This window comes from Embiotoca jacksoni, unplaced genomic scaffold (assembly GCF_022577435.1).
Source record: "Embiotoca jacksoni isolate LCO1_2020_lvr unplaced genomic scaffold, fEmbJac1.0.p SCAF_25, whole genome shotgun sequence".
Taxonomy (NCBI): Eukaryota; Metazoa; Chordata; class Actinopteri; family Embiotocidae; genus Embiotoca; species Embiotoca jacksoni.
This window is the reverse complement of record NW_027185376.1, coordinates 3,192,558-3,211,617: the sequence shown is the minus strand read 5'-3', so window position 1 is coordinate 3,211,617 and position 19,060 is coordinate 3,192,558. Positions and strand designations below refer to the sequence as shown.

The 19,060-nt window shown below is 41.3% G+C and overlaps 4 protein-coding genes across 10 annotated transcripts in view; all 4 read right to left on the bottom strand.

Annotated features, from left to right (window-relative positions):
- The window catches only part of nrbp2b (nuclear receptor binding protein 2b), a 40,754-nt gene extending 38,046 nt beyond the window's left edge, over window positions 1–2,708 (bottom strand). The window contains exon 1 of the mRNA XM_069159646.1: window positions 1,993–2,708. Within this exon, the coding sequence (XP_069015747.1) occupies window positions 1,993–2,112 (120 nt within the window). The 5' untranslated portion in view covers window positions 2,113–2,708. The remainder of the gene's footprint in view (window positions 1–1,992) is intronic.
- A 4,983-nt stretch (window positions 2,709–7,691) lies between these two features.
- LOC138204260 (B-type lectin plumieribetin-like) lies at window positions 7,692–8,483 on the bottom strand. The gene is made up of 3 exons (XM_069159382.1): window positions 8,424–8,483; window positions 8,118–8,211; window positions 7,692–8,014 (listed from the first exon to the last, which is right to left on the bottom strand). The coding sequence occupies exons 2-3, from the start codon at window positions 8,205–8,207 to the stop codon at window positions 7,754–7,756; spliced, it is 351 nt and encodes a 116-aa protein (XP_069015483.1). The 5' UTR covers window positions 8,208–8,211; window positions 8,424–8,483; the 3' UTR covers window positions 7,692–7,753.
- A 4,108-nt stretch (window positions 8,484–12,591) lies between these two features.
- On the bottom strand, window positions 12,592–14,314 carry LOC138204402 (uncharacterized). The gene is made up of 4 exons (XM_069159645.1): window positions 14,081–14,314; window positions 13,778–13,882; window positions 13,578–13,679; window positions 12,592–13,436 (listed from the first exon to the last, which is right to left on the bottom strand). Exons 1-4 carry the CDS (start codon window positions 14,270–14,272, stop codon window positions 13,347–13,349), a joined length of 489 nt encoding a protein of 162 aa, XP_069015746.1. The 5' UTR covers window positions 14,273–14,314; the 3' UTR covers window positions 12,592–13,346.
- A 2,580-nt stretch (window positions 14,315–16,894) lies between these two features.
- slc4a2b (solute carrier family 4 member 2b) overlaps window positions 16,895–19,060 on the bottom strand; it is a 41,399-nt gene continuing 39,233 nt past the window's right edge. For all 7 annotated transcript variants that reach the window (XM_069159637.1, XM_069159638.1, XM_069159636.1 and 4 more), the window contains 3 exons: window positions 18,887–19,056; window positions 18,075–18,248; window positions 16,895–17,132 (listed from right to left, as the gene is read on the bottom strand). In XM_069159637.1, coding sequence (XP_069015738.1) covers window positions 17,052–17,132; window positions 18,075–18,248; window positions 18,887–19,056 — 425 coding nt within the window. In that variant the 3' untranslated portion in view covers window positions 16,895–17,051. The remainder of the gene's footprint in view (window positions 17,133–18,074; window positions 18,249–18,886; window positions 19,057–19,060) is intronic.

The window sequence follows — 19,060 nt, the reverse complement described above, 5'->3', positions numbered from 1 at the left end:
AGGGAGCCTGTGTGTGTGCTTGTGTGTCCTTCCTAACATGAAGAATACTCAATGGGCCAGAGAGTGAAGCGAGGTCAGGCGGTTGGAGCCGAGACCCTGCATGTGTGGAGATAACCTTCAGCTTAATGTCTCCGCCTTATCAGGAGCTGTTGGAGGCGGCGACACCCGCTGCTTCACAATGCTGCCACGTTCAAGACGCCCATCTCTCCTTTTCTCATAACAAACGAGCCTTTCGGTTGCTTTTGTTTTTTTAAATGTGTTTTCCTCCTCCTCACGTGGTGAACAGGATTCAAGTCTGATGAAGGCGGCTCCACTAAGCGACTCCACCAGCCGCAAATGTCACAGATATTGTTGACATGAAACAAACACGGGATTATTTATGGGGGAGGAAACGTCGAGCGCGGCTGATGTCTGAACAATCCAAATCCTGCTGATCCTCACAGTCAATACAGTATGTGTTTATGTGCCGGAGCGACAACAGAGAATCCTATTATCTTTTTAATCCACTTTTGATTTACTTAACTTAATTGTTCGGAATATGATATATCAGTAATTAGTTTAAAATGTTAATCAAAGACTCCCTCAGCCCAACGTTAACTTATCCATTAATTTGCCCAAGAAACGCTCCAAACCCCCAGGATATTAAACTGCAACCTGTTTGTGCTTGTTAAATTAGTTCAATAAGATCCAAAATTGTAGCTGATTGTTTTTCTGATGATTGATGGACGAGTGAAATCTGCAGGCCTCAGTAAATTGAAGAATGATAAGATGTTTGTCTTCCTCCTCGTGTCTCAATCCGTTCTCAGTTCCTTTAATTTAGCCTTAAATTCGTTTTTCTTTGTCAAAGAAGAAAGAGTTGTCGTACATACCATAAAAGACCCACAACACATATTTCAGTGCTGCATAAAGTTGAAGAGAAAATGTATAGATTAGATGATTGGCAGAAACTGACTGTAACCACTTTGATAATCGATTAAACGTTTCTCTGGTTCTGGCCTTTCAGTTTTAGATTGGCCGTTTGCTAATGTGACAATAAACTGAATACGTTTGAAGAATTCACTGCATTTTTTTTTTTTCAATGATTAAATAGCAGAAGAAACATTGATCATAAAAATGACTGTGAAGGGCTACAATGACCGATTGGTTTTCTTGATCAACTAATTCTGAATTTCATCTTTAAAAATCACAGTTTCCTATATTATACCTAAAAAAAAAACAACCAAGATCTTCACTTTGCTTGTTTGGTTTGACAAACAGTCCAAAACATATTCAATTTACGACGATATAAAGAGGAGAAAAGCGAAATATTCTCCCAATAAACAGGACAGAGACAACACGGGTTAGACATCTCAGCATGAAAGTGACTCGAATTATTATTCCTTGATTACCAAAATAGTTGCCACGTCATTTTCTGTCGACTGGCTTGATGGATTTAATCGACCCAGCCAGAGTTTGCTCCCCTAATAAAACAAGAGTTGACTTTGCATTAGTGCTGAACTACTACCCCTCTTACCATCAAATATATTTCGACAATAATCCTCGTGCTGTCTGTGAGAGCTGCATGCTTTAAAGGGCCTCAGAGTGAAGGAGTCAGACTTGCCCACATGTTTGTGGAAAGAAGTGAGCGGAACAGAAGTTATTTGTTTGAAAACTGGCTTCGGGTTTTTGGATCCAAACTGTCACCCGGACCTACTGAGACAGATCTTATGTGGGCTAAGCAGATCAATGGATCTGTCACTGAGGGGAGATTTACGGTGCAAAACAGCGCCGGGTAATAATACCGCCCGCCTGGCTCAGACATTGCGTAACACTAAGACTATGTCCAGGCTGACCAAAGAGAGTAGGCTTGATTGATTTATTTCCTGATCGGGGAGCTTGCGGTTCAAACCCACGCGCTCACGCACACCACGTATAGGCTTCACACGCGCGCGCGCGCACGCGCACACACACACACACACACACACACACACACACACACACACACACACCAACCTGCTCTTTCCGCTTCTGCCAGCGGCCGCACGGGCTCTCCTCCAAGATCTCGCTCTCATCCTCGCTCTCCTCTTCCTTCCCCTCCGATCCTGATTTCCTCTCCGGGACGGACATCGTCATTTTTACGGCGTATGTGTCCAGATTTCCACTCCAGTCCTGCTCCTCTGCCTCCCTCCCCGTCCTCGCTCTCGTCCTGTGTTTTGTCGCGGTGGCGGAGACGAAACGTGCGGCAGCGCAGAGACTCTCCGCCGCTTGTCTGCGCAGTGAAGACACCCCCCCACCCTCCAGACGATACCAGCCGCTCTTCTCAGCCCCCTTGGCGCTCAAAACATCTCGCAGAGGCAAATGATTACGACTAAAAAAAAATAAAAAAAAATAAAAAAAAACGAGCGCTTCCCCCCCCAGCCAGAAAAGATCCAAACACCACCTTTAGGGGAGGCACTCAAAGCGTGAGGCTGGAAGGAGGGAGCAGGGTGGAAAAATATATATATCCCAGACTTCACGCGCCCTGTAGACTGCACGCAAAATAGGTTGCGAAATGGTTTTCTGCTTGTCTGTCCATTTACAGTGAAGCGGCGCGGAGTTAAAAGCTCGGTCGGAGAAACCGGATGAGTCGCGGTGAATCCGGCGCGCCCGCAGTCTGTTTCACGGAGGAGAGTTCATTTTCGGAACCATCTTCCACACGCCTCACTTGCCTTGTGTTTGAGGATCTGAAGCCGTAGGCTCCTTCCTCCTGCCAGGCACGGTGCGCAGAGGGATGGGGCCAAATACCGTAATGTCGCCGCAACGGGCGCACCAGATATTCACGTTAGGCGCAGAAACCTTTTCGTTTAAACTGGAAAGTTAAAACGTAAAGGACAGATTAGGAAGACCGGCACATCAGTCTGGAGCGAATATAATACACAAGACATAATCCGCGATGCGGCAAGAAGAGCAGCAGGCTTAGAAACTGCTGCGGGCAGGCCGGTTTAAGGAAAGGGGGACTCAAATTTAAAGGCCAAACTTGGCTATAATAAATGAAACAATATTGATAATTAAATGGTTTGTTCAGATTGATAAATGAATGCCTAATAAACCGTTTAAAACATTTCAACATGAAATAATGTCAATAAATAGCTATTTGTAAATTTAAATGATCAATGAAGCGATAAACCTCAAACAAACCCCCATGGAAATAAGTTATATTGCCTCCAATGGCATCTTTTAGTTCAGTGAAAACTTTAGGTGAAACTATTTAGGGTTTTATTTGATGATATTTTATGTTTTGTTCTATTTAATTTTTAATTTGCACGATCTTTTTTTTTCTAAGGTTTTATTATATTTCCAAGTCCTTTGATCATTTGATGCCTTTGGTTTGGGTCTCTTCTTCTCTGTTTTGAGAATAAATGCAGTTTATCTAGTTCAACAAAAAAAACCAAACCAACAAAATCCGAACTCTGAAACCTGAACTGGGCACCCGATACTTTTATACTGCAGGCTATCTAAAGATAAGATGGAGGTTCTGTGGTCTTACATGACTTCTGTTTGGAGGATCACTGAGAGCTCCAGTGGTGGAAAAATCTTGACGTACGAGCATCCGAATGCAAGAAGACCATCGCCGCACCTCATAAATCTCTGATAAAGTGCTGAAACTGCAAAACAAACAGGAGATTCCTGCACACTCAGATCCTTGCAGTGTTTGAGGTCTCACTTGAAGCTCACTGGCGGTATGTAAAATACCTGTGCACACCCTGGTGGCAGAAACTCCACCTCCACTTTGGGAATTGCAGTTTTTTTTTTAGGTGAGACACACAAATGGAAGTCATGTTTGTTGTAGACTACTAAAGAGAGATGGAGGACAGTAAATACTGAAAAAACATGGAAGCCCAGATCTGTAAGAAATATAAACAACACAAGAATTTGTTGGAGGGTATCAGTCGATCATTTCTGCACTGTGGAGAAAATAAACATTTTAGATTACAGCATAGTACTCGTACCAATGAGACCTTTAGGCGTATCTGAGGTGTTGATCCAGTAAATCTAACTTTAACAGCCTCTGGGCAGCTGAAAATGTTCAATGTTCTGTAATCATAGAGAGGAGATGAAAACTTTAACAAATAATTCATATTTTCTGTGCTGCATGTGACCTTTACCTGACCTTGGATGTCTAAAGACAAGAGTTTTCCATGCATCACAGCACATGCATACCATCCTTAAGAGGAACTAAAAACCAGAACCTAAACCAGATCATGCCACCAGAGGTTCCTGGTGCTTTTATATGTTAATAGAAAGAGAAGGGCTCTTTCTCTTGTGCTTTTACATTTTAATAGAGCATGTGCTTTTATATGTTAATAGAAAGAGAAAGGGCCTTTTGTACCTAATAAAGGAAACTCTGTGGTACAACATGCCTCTGTTTAGAGCTCCAGTGGTGGAAAAGAAATCTATGATTATAGAAATACAAGCACCAGATTAAAACTAGACCTTGAAGACTGACCTTTTCCTGAATTGACATGAACTCAAGTTACTTCTCACTGTGAGGCTCTAACCAGTGCAAAAATGAAAAAAATAAAAAGTCTGTTTTGGACTTAAATTTGTATATAGCAGCATACAGAGAGAAAAAAAAAAAGTCTCTTTTGGACTTTTTTTTTTGTTTGAGTTTTGTATTGTTGTTGACCTTTGGTTTGGTATTAGTATGACAGTATGTACAAAAACAAACCTGTGTGGCTTACCCTTAGAGAGACTCGCCTTAGGAGGTCTCACCCTCCGTGAACCATGTGGCTTACCCTTACAGGGATTTGCCCTCCGTGTGGCTTATTAAGGGGACTTGCCCTCAGTAAACCGTGAACCTTGTGTGTTACCTCGGCGGGTAAACCGTGAACCTTGTGTGTTACCTCGGCGGGTAAACCGTGAATGTTGTTACCTCGGCGGGTAAACTGTGAACCTTGTGTGTTACCTCGGCGGGTAAACCTTGCGTGTTGTTACCTCGGCGGGTAAACCGTGAACCTTGTGTGGTGTTACCTCGGCGGGGCTCGAACCCGTGTCTTCATGAGGTCGTTTCCAGCTCCGAGTCGGCATCATAGACCGCTGGACTATCTTCGGTGCCTGAAAATGAGTCACGGCAGGAGAAAGAGTTTCACGGAGTTCACTCAGAGCTTCCAGCGACTCAGCCGACAGTCTGGTTAACTCAACAGGTAAAAGATTCTACTTCACCAAGGTTGCTATTAATGGTTCAAATTCCACCTGTTGATGCTGATTCAACTTTTAGTGAAGTTGAAACGTTTGGTGAAATTGAAAAAGTTTTGCATTCACATTACAGGAAGATATTTAATATCACTGCAGACCCCCCCTTGAAAACACGTATATCTACTATCCAAAGAATGTCTGCGGCAATTTTGGTCCCATTTGAATGAATATTTGTGGACGGTGGAGTTATAGGTTGCAGTGAGCCAAAGATTTGTCACAATGCTATCGGCCTTCCAGAAAGATAGGTGGTGCAGTGATTAGCACTGCTCTCTCTCACCTAGATGGCTGAGGTACGATCCCCACCTATTTCATGACTTAAAGCAAAAATCACAAGTCTTATGACTTTGAAAATGCCGGTTACTTTTTGAACGACATGCGATACCAATAAGGCATCAATTTCTTCTCCATGATTTATAGTAAAACCAGCCCTGAATGTCTGGAGTTTTCTGGAGTGTAACAACACACAAATTGTTCAGCAGAAAGAGCTGCTGGCAAGTTCTGCAGTTCAAACCTCCAGTTTCATCGCCCACCGTCACGGTGCCACGTGGCAGCGAGCCACCGTGAAGGAAAATCGACAAGTTACGGTAGGTACATTAACAGGCCGACACTATCAGACAAATTAAATCCAGTTCATTGATATTATATCTATGAAGTGCCATAAAAGGTCTATTTCTAGAAAATAATTTTTTTTTAAAAAGGGCTGGATTACCAGTTACCCAAGGCCCAACAGCCTCAAACCCTCAAGGGCCCCAAAAAGCCCCACTGCATCACAGTAGACGATGTTTGGTCATGCGTTTTTAGAAAAGACGCAGCTTGTTATTCTTTAGTTTACGATGTGCTCACATGGCCCACATTCATAAATAATGAAATGGCCACAAATTAATTTAAACAAGGAAAACGAGGGTTAAATCCAGATCTCTGCAGCCGTCAGAGCTAAAAGCTGCAACAGCTCTGCAGCTCTGCGACTTTTGTCCCTTCGTGCCCGATTCAGAAATAATACGGTACTCGGTCTGTGTTTCTCAGTATCAAGCTGAGGCGTATACGTGACTTCATGAGAATTAGTTTTTCCAATATAAACCCGGTTTGCCATCTAGTGGTTCTGGGTCAAAACGCAGCAAGCCGTGCTACTTTTCAGGAGCCGGTGGTGGTCATCTGCATAATTAAATAAGATTCACCCCTCAGTATTTGCAGTGACTTCTTTTAAATGTTTCCTGTGCTCTAACTCCATCACCAGCACGTTTTACGCCTCGTCACTGACGTCATTTCACCGTCAGCGCTTGAGAGGAAACGGGGACCGGAGGCAGCACGGATCAACAGTTCAGCTGTGATCACAGTCAGATCCACTGCATATAGCAATCGCCCTCTTTCTCTATTTTTAGTGCTCACAGAGAGTGAGCCCCTGTTCTGCCGGTCCCTCGCGCTCTTAATGAGATTTACTGTTGGCACAAGGAGCCGAGTGGAGCAGACAATGGAGACGTCTAGACGAACCGCATCCAGGGCACAAAATGGGGTTTCATAAACAGCAGCAAAAACAAAGAGGAGAAATAGCAATCGACGTTAGTTATGATGGTTAGTTAGATAGATATATATATATCTGTATATAATACAGAGATGGCCTGTTTTCAGGGCCCAAAATCTGTTCTGAATATATCAATACTGTAAAAAGACTTCTTGTTAGTTTTCCAAACTTACTTTTTTTTTTTTTTTTTTAATAATTAAACATTGTCTCTGTATTTTTAGGAGCAGATCGGTTAAACTCGATTTTTGACAGGCACAAATCGCATTATTTTTGCCCTGTGTGATGCTGTAACCCGGTATCACTGCAAAAAATGTGAGAGAGACTCGCCTAACTGAACAAAGGGAGAGCTGTGGAGATACACGTTCTTCGTGCAGCTGTGGTGGAAAAATATATTTTCTTACGTGATGCAGTAATATCGGAAAAAAAACAAAACCTCATTTGTTCTTGCAATAATTCCCCAAGATTATTATCATTAGAAAATATGCCTATTTCCTTCCTATTCTTCAATCTAATCCGTTTTATTTCACGTTCAAATGACGGTCGTGATGATATTTTCATCTGAAGTGATGTTAAGATTTTGTGGAGAACAAAAACGCTGACGTTGTCATTAAATGAGAAATATTAAATGTTTTTTTTCTTCTTCTATGGATTAATCGAGGGGGAATTTACAGTTAATATGCAACTACTCCGCATGAATAAAGGTTGATGCAGCTAAACAGATACTACAGTAGGATTAGAGTGACATCTTGTGGTCCATTTTCATAGTTACAAACAGCTGATTAAAAGGAGCTCAATCACAGTCTGGGGAAGTCTGACTCTCACCCCATATTAAAACTACACGAAGACCTGGAAATCTACATTATTTAAATCATATAAAGTTAAACACCACATGGATAAAGTCAATTACAGAGCCATACTTTAGTCTGATCTCACAGGAAAGAAAAGGAAAAAGAACTGGTTTATGCATTGTGAACAGTTGTTTTAATGACTAACTTTCACACACAATGATTTTTGAAAGCATCACTTCATGCCACTGGAGTTAGCAGACGTCCAAATTGTTTCACACTCCCTGAACAGCACCAGCTTGCCCTGGTCGGTCAGGTGAAGACGGCACATGTTGCAGCCGGATTTGGCCGAGTTTGTGTGCCACTTGGGTTCATTATCCTTGTTGTACATGACCAGGTTGCAGTCGGCCTGCATGCAGAGGCGGAAAACGTCTGAGCCTGCAGTGAACGAATTCCACACGGGCTCCCAGCCGTACACGACAAAGTTACCATCATCCTGCAGGCAGAGGAGGAAAAACAAGAGATGTTGAGTGCACATTTCCAAACACTCACTTCCTTGTTCTTGCACATGTGTATATGCATCGTGATGAGTTACTCACCTGAAACACAGCCTTCCACTCCCCGTTGTTGGACACCAGTGAGTCCCCCCTGCGGAGCTCATCATTTTTGGACATGAAGTTCCTGCTCATGATTCTGCAACAAAAAAACAAAGTTGATGTGTCAAAAAGTCCGTTTTATTTGTGCACCATCAAAGAAAACACACTTAATAAGAGTTCATGTTCTTCTTGCACAACTTTAGTGACAAAAAAAAATCTCGATACCAACGACAAACATCAGATCTCCTGCACAGATTTAACAGAAAACTCCAACAATGCTGCATTAAACAGTGAAGCATGAGTACTTACAGGCTTGAACGTCTCACCCTGAGTCGGACAGCAGCAAAGGCAAAGAAGTGATGTGCAAGAGGTACAAGAGGCATTTTTATATACCTGAGCTGGGGGCGGAGGGGGTGGGTGGGTGGGTGGGTGCCTCACGGCCAACCACAGTCAGTCACCTGCGGCAGGTGAAGTTTGGCACGACCCTAGCACGTACTGGCACAAAAGCTCAGCAATGCATTGCAGTGGATGGTGGTCAGCAACAAAACGTATTTTAGTTGCCTAAAAAATACACCTACATCCCCCCCCACCCCCCATTCATCACCTAAGAAAACCCACGAAATACCAATGAGCTGTCATGATCATTACAGGCTCCATCAGGAAGGATTTAACCTGACAAGTATGAAAGCGACACAGTGAGTTTACCCCACCTGACCTTTTCTTTTCTTTTTTTTAACAAGTCAGCCCTGCAGGGAGAGGTGTCATTTAACTGGAGGATTTTTTTTTTTACGACACAAAACATATGCCTTCATTGACGTTAGCTGTGATGAACCAGATCCTTTATTTAAGTAAAAGTAGTACGATCTGTGCTGCACTCATGTTAGTGTGAGTACAATTTTGAGATGCTGAGAATTTATATTTTCTACCACTAATTCTACTTCACTACATTTATTTGAAAAACATTAGTGACTTGTCAGATTCAGATTATTAATAACAAATATGACCAACAACTAAATTGATACGTCAGGATGTACAAGATAAGAAAAAACTTTATTTGGTACCAGAGGGACATTCACAAGATACCCAGCAGTATGAAATCATACTACATACTATGTACTACATACAACATATTGCATCAAATCTTAGTAAAATTAGCAAGTAAATGAACAGAGAAACACACGTGAAGTTTTCTTTCTCTCCTTTGTATATTTTTATATTCCGTGATGTTACAGAATAAACCTTTGTCGAAAAACAAGAAACAAACTGTTGCAGTGATACAAGGATGTTAAATTAAATGGTGTACGCAGAAAAAAAAAGAAAAGAAATTAAGACTTGAGCTTTCAAACACTTTATTATTTGATTCAACAAATCTTAAATGGAAAGAAAATCTCTCTTGTGCTGGTTCGGAGTCGCTGGTTGTGCTGAAACATGCTGACTCAGCTGGCTTCATTGTGTAAAATAACTCAGAGGTTCACATTTTCATGTACTTTTATTAAAGTTATGTCAGCTTAATGACATCTGTGCGTGTTATCACTGTTGGACTGTCAGCACACCCACCTATCTCCCGCTGGCAGACAAGAGTGAGTTTGTTTGTGGAGGGATGGCTATCCATCCAGCCAATGAATAATGCGGGTCTCCAACGAGTCTGCACACAACCCACATAAAAGCCAGTTATAGCACAGCTTTTTGAGGGCAATAAAAACAGTTTGCAGTTTTGTATTGTTCGCAGATCAACCTGAGCTACAGTAAATAAAATCGGACACGGTTTTGGTGTATACCTTCTGTTATATCGTGAATACAGTGACTTTATGAGCAAAGGAGGGACAAATGTAAAACAGAAAGGAGCTCAAAGGGTGGCGAGATTACCAGCATTTAATGGAAGTTATTTAACGTGACACAGCAGTAAAAGAGGGATGAAGCACATAGAGTATGTTATAAAGCACGTTACACTAGGAAACGTGTATTTTTTTTAGCCAGTAGACACAGACAGGAGCGTCGGAGCGCCGCTGTTGTAACTCATTTTTTTGCAGTGCTCCAGCCTGGTGATCTTCATTTTCTGAAACAAGTTAAAACACATCAAAATGTTTGGTCACGCATCATTCGCATGTAGAAAAATGCACGCAGAAAGCACCATTGTTGACTTGTAAAAGTTCTTGGGAAGTAGACAAGTGCGGGATGAAATACGAGATGCACTTTTTTTTTTTTTTTTAAATTTTAAGCGCCTGGAGATTTTCTAAGATAAAAGTGATTTCATGCAACTCAATGGATGCCATTTGTTAACATGCTCATGGGGAGAATCGCCAAGAGAAACAAAACAAAAAGTAGTAAAACCTAAAAAAAAAAAAAACCTTAATAAAATGTATAAACCAACGCAAACTTTGATATCATTAGAATAATTTAAAGCATTTTATGACGATACCTCTGTGAGTCTCGGTTTCTGGATGCAGTGAATGTAGGGCCTGGGGAGGGTTTCCATCCGTTCATTTAATGTTTTGTAGCAAATTGCACAATCCATCAGCGGCTGTGAAGAAATGAAACATAAATAATCACGAGGACGATGTTCAGATAGATATAAAACGAACGGTTTTCTTTGTGACGTTTGCTCACTCTGTCGTTCCTGAAGGGGCAAATCCGAGGGTCCGACTCGTTGGTATTTTTGGCACACCAGGTGGGCTTCACGTAGAAGTGGTGGTAGAGGTATTTCACACCGAAGCCAGACTGGAAGAGAGCACAGGGGGATTTTCAACAGCAGCAAAAATAAAGTCTGGGATGTTAAAAGACAATTATTGCTTATTACAAAATGAAGTAAAAAAAAAAAATATGCATAAGAGAACCGTTTAATGTAAGAAGAGAACTTGAGCGAGGCTCGGAAAAAAAAAAATTAAACGCCAATTTCAACTAACACAATTAAAGGAGGGCTAAATAACAAATAAATCAGTCACGCAGATAAAATAAGAATGGTTTACTTCTTAATTCACTTAATTCAAGTAAACTGTGCTCTTTAATTCATTAATTGTAGTTAATTCGCTTTTGTCTTGAGTTATGGACATCAAATTCTGTTTGTGACGTCTCGGTAACTTTTGACTTTAACCTTTGACCACCAAATTGTAATCAGATCATCTTTAACTTTTGTGCCAGATTTATATAAAATACGGTGCCAGTTCACACTGATGAACGTCCGAATGTGGAAAGTGTTCGGAAAAAGTAAACTTTTCTTCAATCTGGACTTTCCCACAAAGACACACGCTGTCACTTTTTTTTTTTTTTTTTTCTTCTTCTTCTTCTTCCCTAAAACCAAACATTGCTGAAAACATGTTGAAACTTGAAGAGTCAAAGTGCAGATGGGAAAACAAGTGTGACCCAGATTCCCCTGAGGGCAGCGAGAGAAAGACAGAGAGACCAAGAAACTGAAACCAGGACGAATCAAAAGCAGAACTTCAGTCATTTTTCTCTCTTTTTAAGATTACAAATAAACGTTTGCCTTTTCAGTCTTAATGGAAAAACCTTCCGTGTTCTCCCGCAGACGTTCAGGGGAGTTTATCTTCCGTTTACAGCGTCGTCTAATCAACAGTAATTATTATGAAGCAGATAAATGCGCTTCAAAAAAAAAAGTACAGATTAGGACTTCGGGACAAGAACTGGTAAAAGAAGTTGAAAAATCAAATTTTAAAAACTCAAGACGTTTACCTCGATATCTGACTTGTCCAGACTTCTCAAGAAGAGAAAATGGTGGTGCACCCCAGCGTGGGAGCGGAGTTGCTGTAATGCCAGATCGACTCCTTCCCTGTAGTTAGGGGACAGCTCATTATAAAGCCCCTGGCCATCCACAGAAAACGGCACAGACGCAGCAGCGCAGACCAGAAACAGCCACCGAGCAGCCATCTTCCTCCGAGTGAGTGAGTGAGGAGAGCAGTTTGTCCTCAGAGGGTTTGTTCTCCTCCCCTCCCTTGGGATCAATACTCGCATCCAAAACAAGTCCTATTATGGCCGGGCGAGTAACAAGTGAAACTAAAGCACACTGGACCGTCAGCAGGCCTGTTTACTTTCAATTCCCCAATTTCCCGTAAAACCCTGGGCGGACACGGATTAGGGCTGTTCTTCAGAAAACACGCTCTCATTGGAGAGTTTCCAAGAAGAAATCGCTTGCCAGAAGTGGAATTAAACTGGTATCCATAAACGTTACCACAATGGAAGGCTCGGTTTAGTAATCCAAGTCTTGGAAACAGGCCTAACAGGCAGTGAAAAGCCTTTGGCCCGAAGACAAACACAAAGGTCAGCGGGGATCACGGTGCCGGAGTGAACTCTTTTGGCTCTGCTTCATTAGGTCCCTTAATAATTGCGCAGCGTTAAAGAAAACTAACTGGATACAAGTCCTTTCTCTTATTTTTGACCCACAATGAACTCAATACCAAGTAGAGTCAACAAAAAAAAAAAACAATAAACCAAACCGATTTGTTTTCACTTTAAGTAAAAACACTTCTTCCAAGGACACAAAAGGTTTATTTCTCCCAAATACTGTTCTCAAATTTATCGACACCCATGTGAGCGAGCACTTCATCCACCCGACAGGTGCGGCACATCAAGATGCAGATTAAACAGCATCATTGCTGCACAGATGTTTCACTGTAAAACGTGGATGCTTCACATAAACATCTAACAAGACAGCAATCACCACAGTTTCAGGAAGGATACCCTCACAGAAAGAAAACATGAATTTCAAATGTGGAAAAAACACATATGATCACGTGACAAAACGTAAAATAAACACGCCCACCAACTACAGAAAAGCGTGAAATAGCCACGCTTCGGCCTCTGTGAGCGACAGTTTGAAGGGAGTGCGGAGACGAGGCAGGAAAGTTGCAAGTAATTATTGAGGCAGACTAATATAGCTTGGTTTTTAAAATACTTTTCAAATGCTGACCTCGTTCAAATTAGGTGAAAGTAGCTCATTCATGCCAATAATGTACATAAACTACACAAATATGCGGCAAATTAAAATGTTTCTGTTTGTATTTTGTTAAACAAACTCCACATTTGAACTAAACAGTAAATTTCTGAACACGTGACACGAACGTCTCATTGGAAAACAATAAAACGACCACACTGCGGAGAGGAAAAAGGTCAGGTGAGGTGCGCATTAACAAGAATTTAGTTATCGGACTCTGGTTGAAACTAGTTTTCATAAAAGCAAACGATCCTCGTGCACGTTCTTCTAAGAAAAAAAAAACGTTTTTATTCGGTTCCTGTCGATAACAGAAGAGTTGGAGATCCGCTGCTGTAACCCAGCGCGTTGCAGTGAGCCACTCTGGTCGTCTTCATCTCCTGTCAAACGGAAAATAAAGTCAGAAACCCTTTTTATTATTTAAAATCTGGTTTCAATATTCATGGGGAAAAAAAGGATTAGAAGAGGTAAATTAAGGTAAATAAATAAATAAATAAATAAATAAAGTGGAACAGACTGACCTGCGTGAGCGCCGGTTTGTGGACGCAGTGGACGTACGGTTTGGGGCGCGGTTCGATGTCTCCTCTGAATGTTTTGTAACACACTGCACAGTCAATCAGTGGCTGCATGAACAAACACCGACAAAAGAGCACGGACATGTCAGGGCAGGCCTTCGCCCTCTTTCCACATTTCTGAGTTCAGCAAATCAAAGAAAACTCACCCGGTCGTTTCTAAACGGACACGACGTGGAGTCGACGGTTCCTTTTTGGCACACGGTGGCTTTGAGGTAGAAATGGTGGTAGACGTAGGTCACGTCAAATCCAGGCTGAGGAGAAAACAGAAGGTTTGAATAAGTTGAGACAACCTTGAGGAGTTTTTGCTAAAATATATATATATATAAAAACACATTCTTTGATAATTTGAGATTTTCCTGAGGATTTGACTCGCAATAAATGACAGGAATCGCGTCTGTGTGCAAAACAAGTGACGAATGCTGACTTATAAAAGGCGTGCTGCGCAGTACCTCCGAGTCTGACTTTGCGACACTTCTGAAGAAGAGAAAATGATGCTGGACCCCAGCGTGAGCGTCGAGTTTCTCCACAGCCAGATCCACTCCTTTCCTGTAGGTTTCACGAAGTTTACCGTAATCGTCCTGTGCATCCGAGGAAAACAACAAAGCTCCAACGCTGAACAACCAGAGCAAGGAAGCAGCCATCCTTCTCCCCTGTGCCTGAAATGAGGGCACTGGCAACGGGGGGGAGAGAAGGGGGGAGTGTGTGTGTGTGGGGGGGGTGGATGACAAGGCACCACCCACGCTGCGCTCTTCTCCTGAACGGAAAGGAACATCCAGCCCTCTTTTTTTTTCTTTTTTTTTACTGGGACATAAAATAAAATAAGACTATTGCGCTTAATTTTCCTCTCAGTTCTGTATTTGATGCAGCAGATCACAAAAATGTTGTCAAAAGGAACTAGAGCCACGAGTCCTAAACCGCTTTGAATGGTTTTAACAGGGCGGGGACATTTGAGTCTCTATTGGAGAGTTCCACTTTACCATACGAGTCTTCTTCGCGTGGTCCTATTTCATTTCATCTCCGCATGCTTTTAGAAGTCCATAGAAATCAAAACACACAATGATTCCTGCAGTATCAAATTCGTGCAGAGAACACGCAAAGTGTGCATTTTCCTGAACACCCCGTTGACACGTTTAAATACGTTTTCACCTCTTTACTTTTATCTATTAGCGCAAAACCAACGGCATTCCTATCAATCAAACGTCAACACGCTGACACTTTAAACTAAATACTCGTTAGCGTGTTAGAACTGTCAAGTTTTGTTTATTCATCCTGTTAAAAGTTTGAAATATTTATTGCTCTTATCGTAACGGGTCGTTTATGAACCGCGCGACAGAAATACTTCTATCCGGCCTTCTTCCAGGTGGTTTTAAATGAAAAATACAACAGGGCAGAGGGGATAAATAGAAAATAACTTTTTTATTTGTCATCAATATTTGAACCATTAATGTACAAGGGAACATCAGCAAATAGCCTCTCAGACTTTGTGTTGCTTTTTGAAATGGATCTACATATATTTTAAAATCAGCATCTCATGACTTTTGACAGATATTTTGAAATTCACAGGCACGATAAGCAGACACAAAACCGACACCGTACTTCGCTTCTCATAAACATCTCCTTCATGGCCACGGTGCAGCCGAGTGCGTGTGCATTTACTGTTTTAAAAAGTAAAAAGGTTCGCTGATGCACTCCAAATACATCTTTGAAAAACAGAAATGATGCCACGCGTTGCAACAGATAAATAACGAAGAGGCGTTTGATTTGCGAGTGTCTCGAAAGTGCAAACTATTGCAACGTGTGCCGTCCTTGCGGACGAAGAAGACGCGTGAGGCTGATCACTTCATGGTCCCGCAGGCATTTTGTGATTTTGTGCCACTTCGTGACACCGAGCAGGCACAAGATCACAACTTCTGTCAGGCTGCGACGGGACAGCTCGGAGGGAAGAGTAGTGTCTGAGATACATAATTGAGCAGACCGAGAATTTCAGTTGTTTGACACAGTCAAAGCTTTAACCAATCCATGTCACAATGATGCAACATTACATAAAACTAAAAAAAAACAACAAAAAAAACTTTAAAAAAAAAATACATATATATTTTTAAAAGCCTTCCCTCTCAGCAATACATGGATATTGAGATTGTCTAAACAGCTTGTGTGGAAATTTGGTTGACCGAGTTGACGTGAGCGCGAATGAAATGTTTAAACAATTAGTCTCTGCCCAAAAATTAGGAATGTTGTAGCAAGAAGATGTTAATTTAAGCTGGAACTCCTTCAAAAACGACGAGAGATGACTGAACTGCAGCTTGTTGTTCTGACCACAAAGTTATTTACACGACACATTTGGCACTTTGAAAAAGAAACCAATAAATTACAGCGAATTCCCATAAAGCGACCGCACCCAGAACAAACTACATTAGTGCCTTGAACGTGTCCACGGAGAAATTTATAGTGTGTTTATTATCCCAGTTTTTCTATAAAAAAAAAAAAATTATGAAAAGGAACATGATATATATCTTGGCATTGGTGTGATGAGAAATTGCATTTTTATGTACTGTTTTTTTTTTTTTTTTTGGTACAGACCCATAACAGTCCTCCAATATCGCCCTCTGCTGGTGATCGTCCGCAGGTACACAATTCAACATTAGAGCTCCACCAGCATCTACACTGAGCACATGCTTAAAGAAGGACAGGCTAAAAAATTAGTCACGGATCATGAAGAACAAAACTAAAGCCAGGTCGATTTTTTTTTCTTTAAGGGATTTAAGAAGATGAAACAATCACATATAATACATTGTTCTGATCGGGTATCTTAAAAAGTGCTACGAGCTTCGCATTTCAGGTAAAGTGATCAGTTGTCTGAAATAAGACAGAATGAGGAACAAAGACACCTCCTAGTAGACCGTTGTATTTCCTTCGTAAGGCGCTTGGTGAGCTTAAAACATAAAAAATTAAATAAAAAAAGGCGACAAACTTGAAGAGCAATAACTCGCATGTTAATATAAAGGAATGTATCCTATATATCTTCCACATATTCAATGTGAGTCAAAGCAAACTTTAAGGGCTAAAAAAAAAATTAATCAGTGTTGCAAAACTATCTACTCTTAACGCATTTCATTTTTGAGCTCGAGCTCACAACATTTGATTTGGAATCTCTTGTCCCCTGAAATGTAGGTTTAAAAAAAAAAAAAAAAGTCAACGACTGCTTGAACTCCTCAGTTGGATTTGATTCGTGCTGCTGTTCAGCGGCTCCCTCCCTCCCCCACCCCCCCAAAAAAAAGCTACTTAAATAATGAGAGGTTTTGATCGAAGCAGAAATTTTTTTATGAGTGTTTCAAGTTTGAAGGACTGCGCTGGCTGTGACTGACAGGTTTTGGTGTTCGCTAGGAGGAGTCGAGTGGTAATAGCAGGGCCGGTTGTGTGTCACACCGGCATGTGCATCTCAGAGTACTCATCGTGACAGTCGCGCTCGTCAAACTTGGGCTCTGCATCGTCTGCATCCAGCTGGGAGAAGGAGAGAGACGTCAGAATCGCTGCCCTGAACATGTAGAAAGCTCCACAAACAAGTTACTCTTTTACTAAAATCTTTTTTTTAATATATAAATGCTCATTTTCTGCATCCTTTTTAAAGCCAGCCCACTAAAACGATCCCCTACGTTTCCCAGAATGCCTTTCCACGTCACCAAATTTGGTACAAAGTTCAAGAATCCATCTCCTTGGACTGTAAAACCACAGCGGTTGTAGTGTAAATATTTGTCTGCTGATAACAGATAGTGAACAATCAAAGACAACGCAACCGACGTGTCACCGAGTTTAAACATATTGTGTGAATGCCGCCCTTTAAAAACAAAACAAATCGTAGTTAAACAAAACGTACGTTAGAAAAACCAAAGCTACATTCAATATGACAATAAAAAAAAAAAAAAAAAAAAAAAAAAAAAAAAATTTAAAAGCTAAATAAGCTGCCACATAGATTTAATTTGTTGTCTCAGCAATCCAAAATATGATTGAGCTTTTCTTCGTGGTTCCTGTTTTCAGGAGAAAAGATTGGTGGGATTTTAAAATGTTGACTCGCATAGTGTCATAACATAATCTATTAATCCTCTAAGCTCCTGGGGAAGGAAGATTATAATAAATACATAACAATGACTTTACTCTGTAGCCGCATACAATAATCCATTTCACCATTACAATATTCCTTTATATTCTCCCAAACGTCAGCGTAAATCCACGAGTAAATCTCCTTTCTAACTAAAAAAAAATGAAGCCATTTCCATTATCAGTAAATCCACCAACCACGGCATCACAGAATTTAAATGTACTCCTTTTAATAAGGCTGCTGTCTGGTGCAACTGCAGGGCTACTACCCGCAGCGCGGCTCTGCAGCTCAGGTGGCGAAGGCAGGTGTATAAAGCAGCCCATTGCGCCCCCCTGTGGTCAACTTACACATGCCATCTCTCGGGGAGTGAAGACGCGTCGCAGGACGAACATCTTGATGGGGATGGTGAGGATGAGGACGAAGGGGAAAGCCAGAGACGCCTGGGTCGACATGACGGCCCACAGAGTTGCCAAACACCCCACCTGGATGCAGGTGAAGAGGTGCATGCGCACCGCGCGGACCTGGAGGATACAGAGGTCATCGGTGTGAATCCTCACCGGCGTTAAAGCAACGTTTAGATTGACAATGAAGGACTGAGTGACCCTCGTAACACCGTTAAAAGGAGAAACACCTGTTCAGATATTTTGCGGTTCAAAAAAAAAAAAAATGCAGTTAGACTGCTTAAGAAAAGCTGATCATTCAATAATCCTTCAAGTCAATTAGGAAAAAAAAAACCGACCAATGATTCACTAGTTCTCAGTTTATTACAACATTTTATTAAATAAATCCCTAAATATGTAATCAACAGATTAATAAATCCCTAAATAATTCGTTGCAACCCTAATAGTTATTGATGTTTTAGTCCGAAATGAAAAAAAAATAAATTCAACACTGTTCCTGATGAGCAATTACTTCAACTACATTTAATTCCCTCTGAAAAAAAAAAAAAAAAAAAAAAAAAAAATCCTAAAAAATAATTCTTCTATTTGTTGCTGCTGCTGCTAAGAAACACTTGCAACTGATATTTTATTGTTTATTTTATTACCGAAAAAGTGCGATTCTTTTATCGGCACTTCAACCGTTTGATTAAATTCTTATTTCTTACATCTGAAACCTCTGTTGCTTTGTTTCCTAAGTTGTGGCGTCACCCTCTTCTCACCTTGCGCACGTAGCTGTGGTCAGGGTGGTACTTGGGAGGCATGAGGAGCAGCATCATCCGCTCCGTCAGCTGGATGCCTTTCAGCGACATCACGCCCATGTAGAGGAAGATACCAAACAGCACGGCCAGGGGGATCTGACGCAGTAGGTCACCGATCACAATGGACATGCCTGT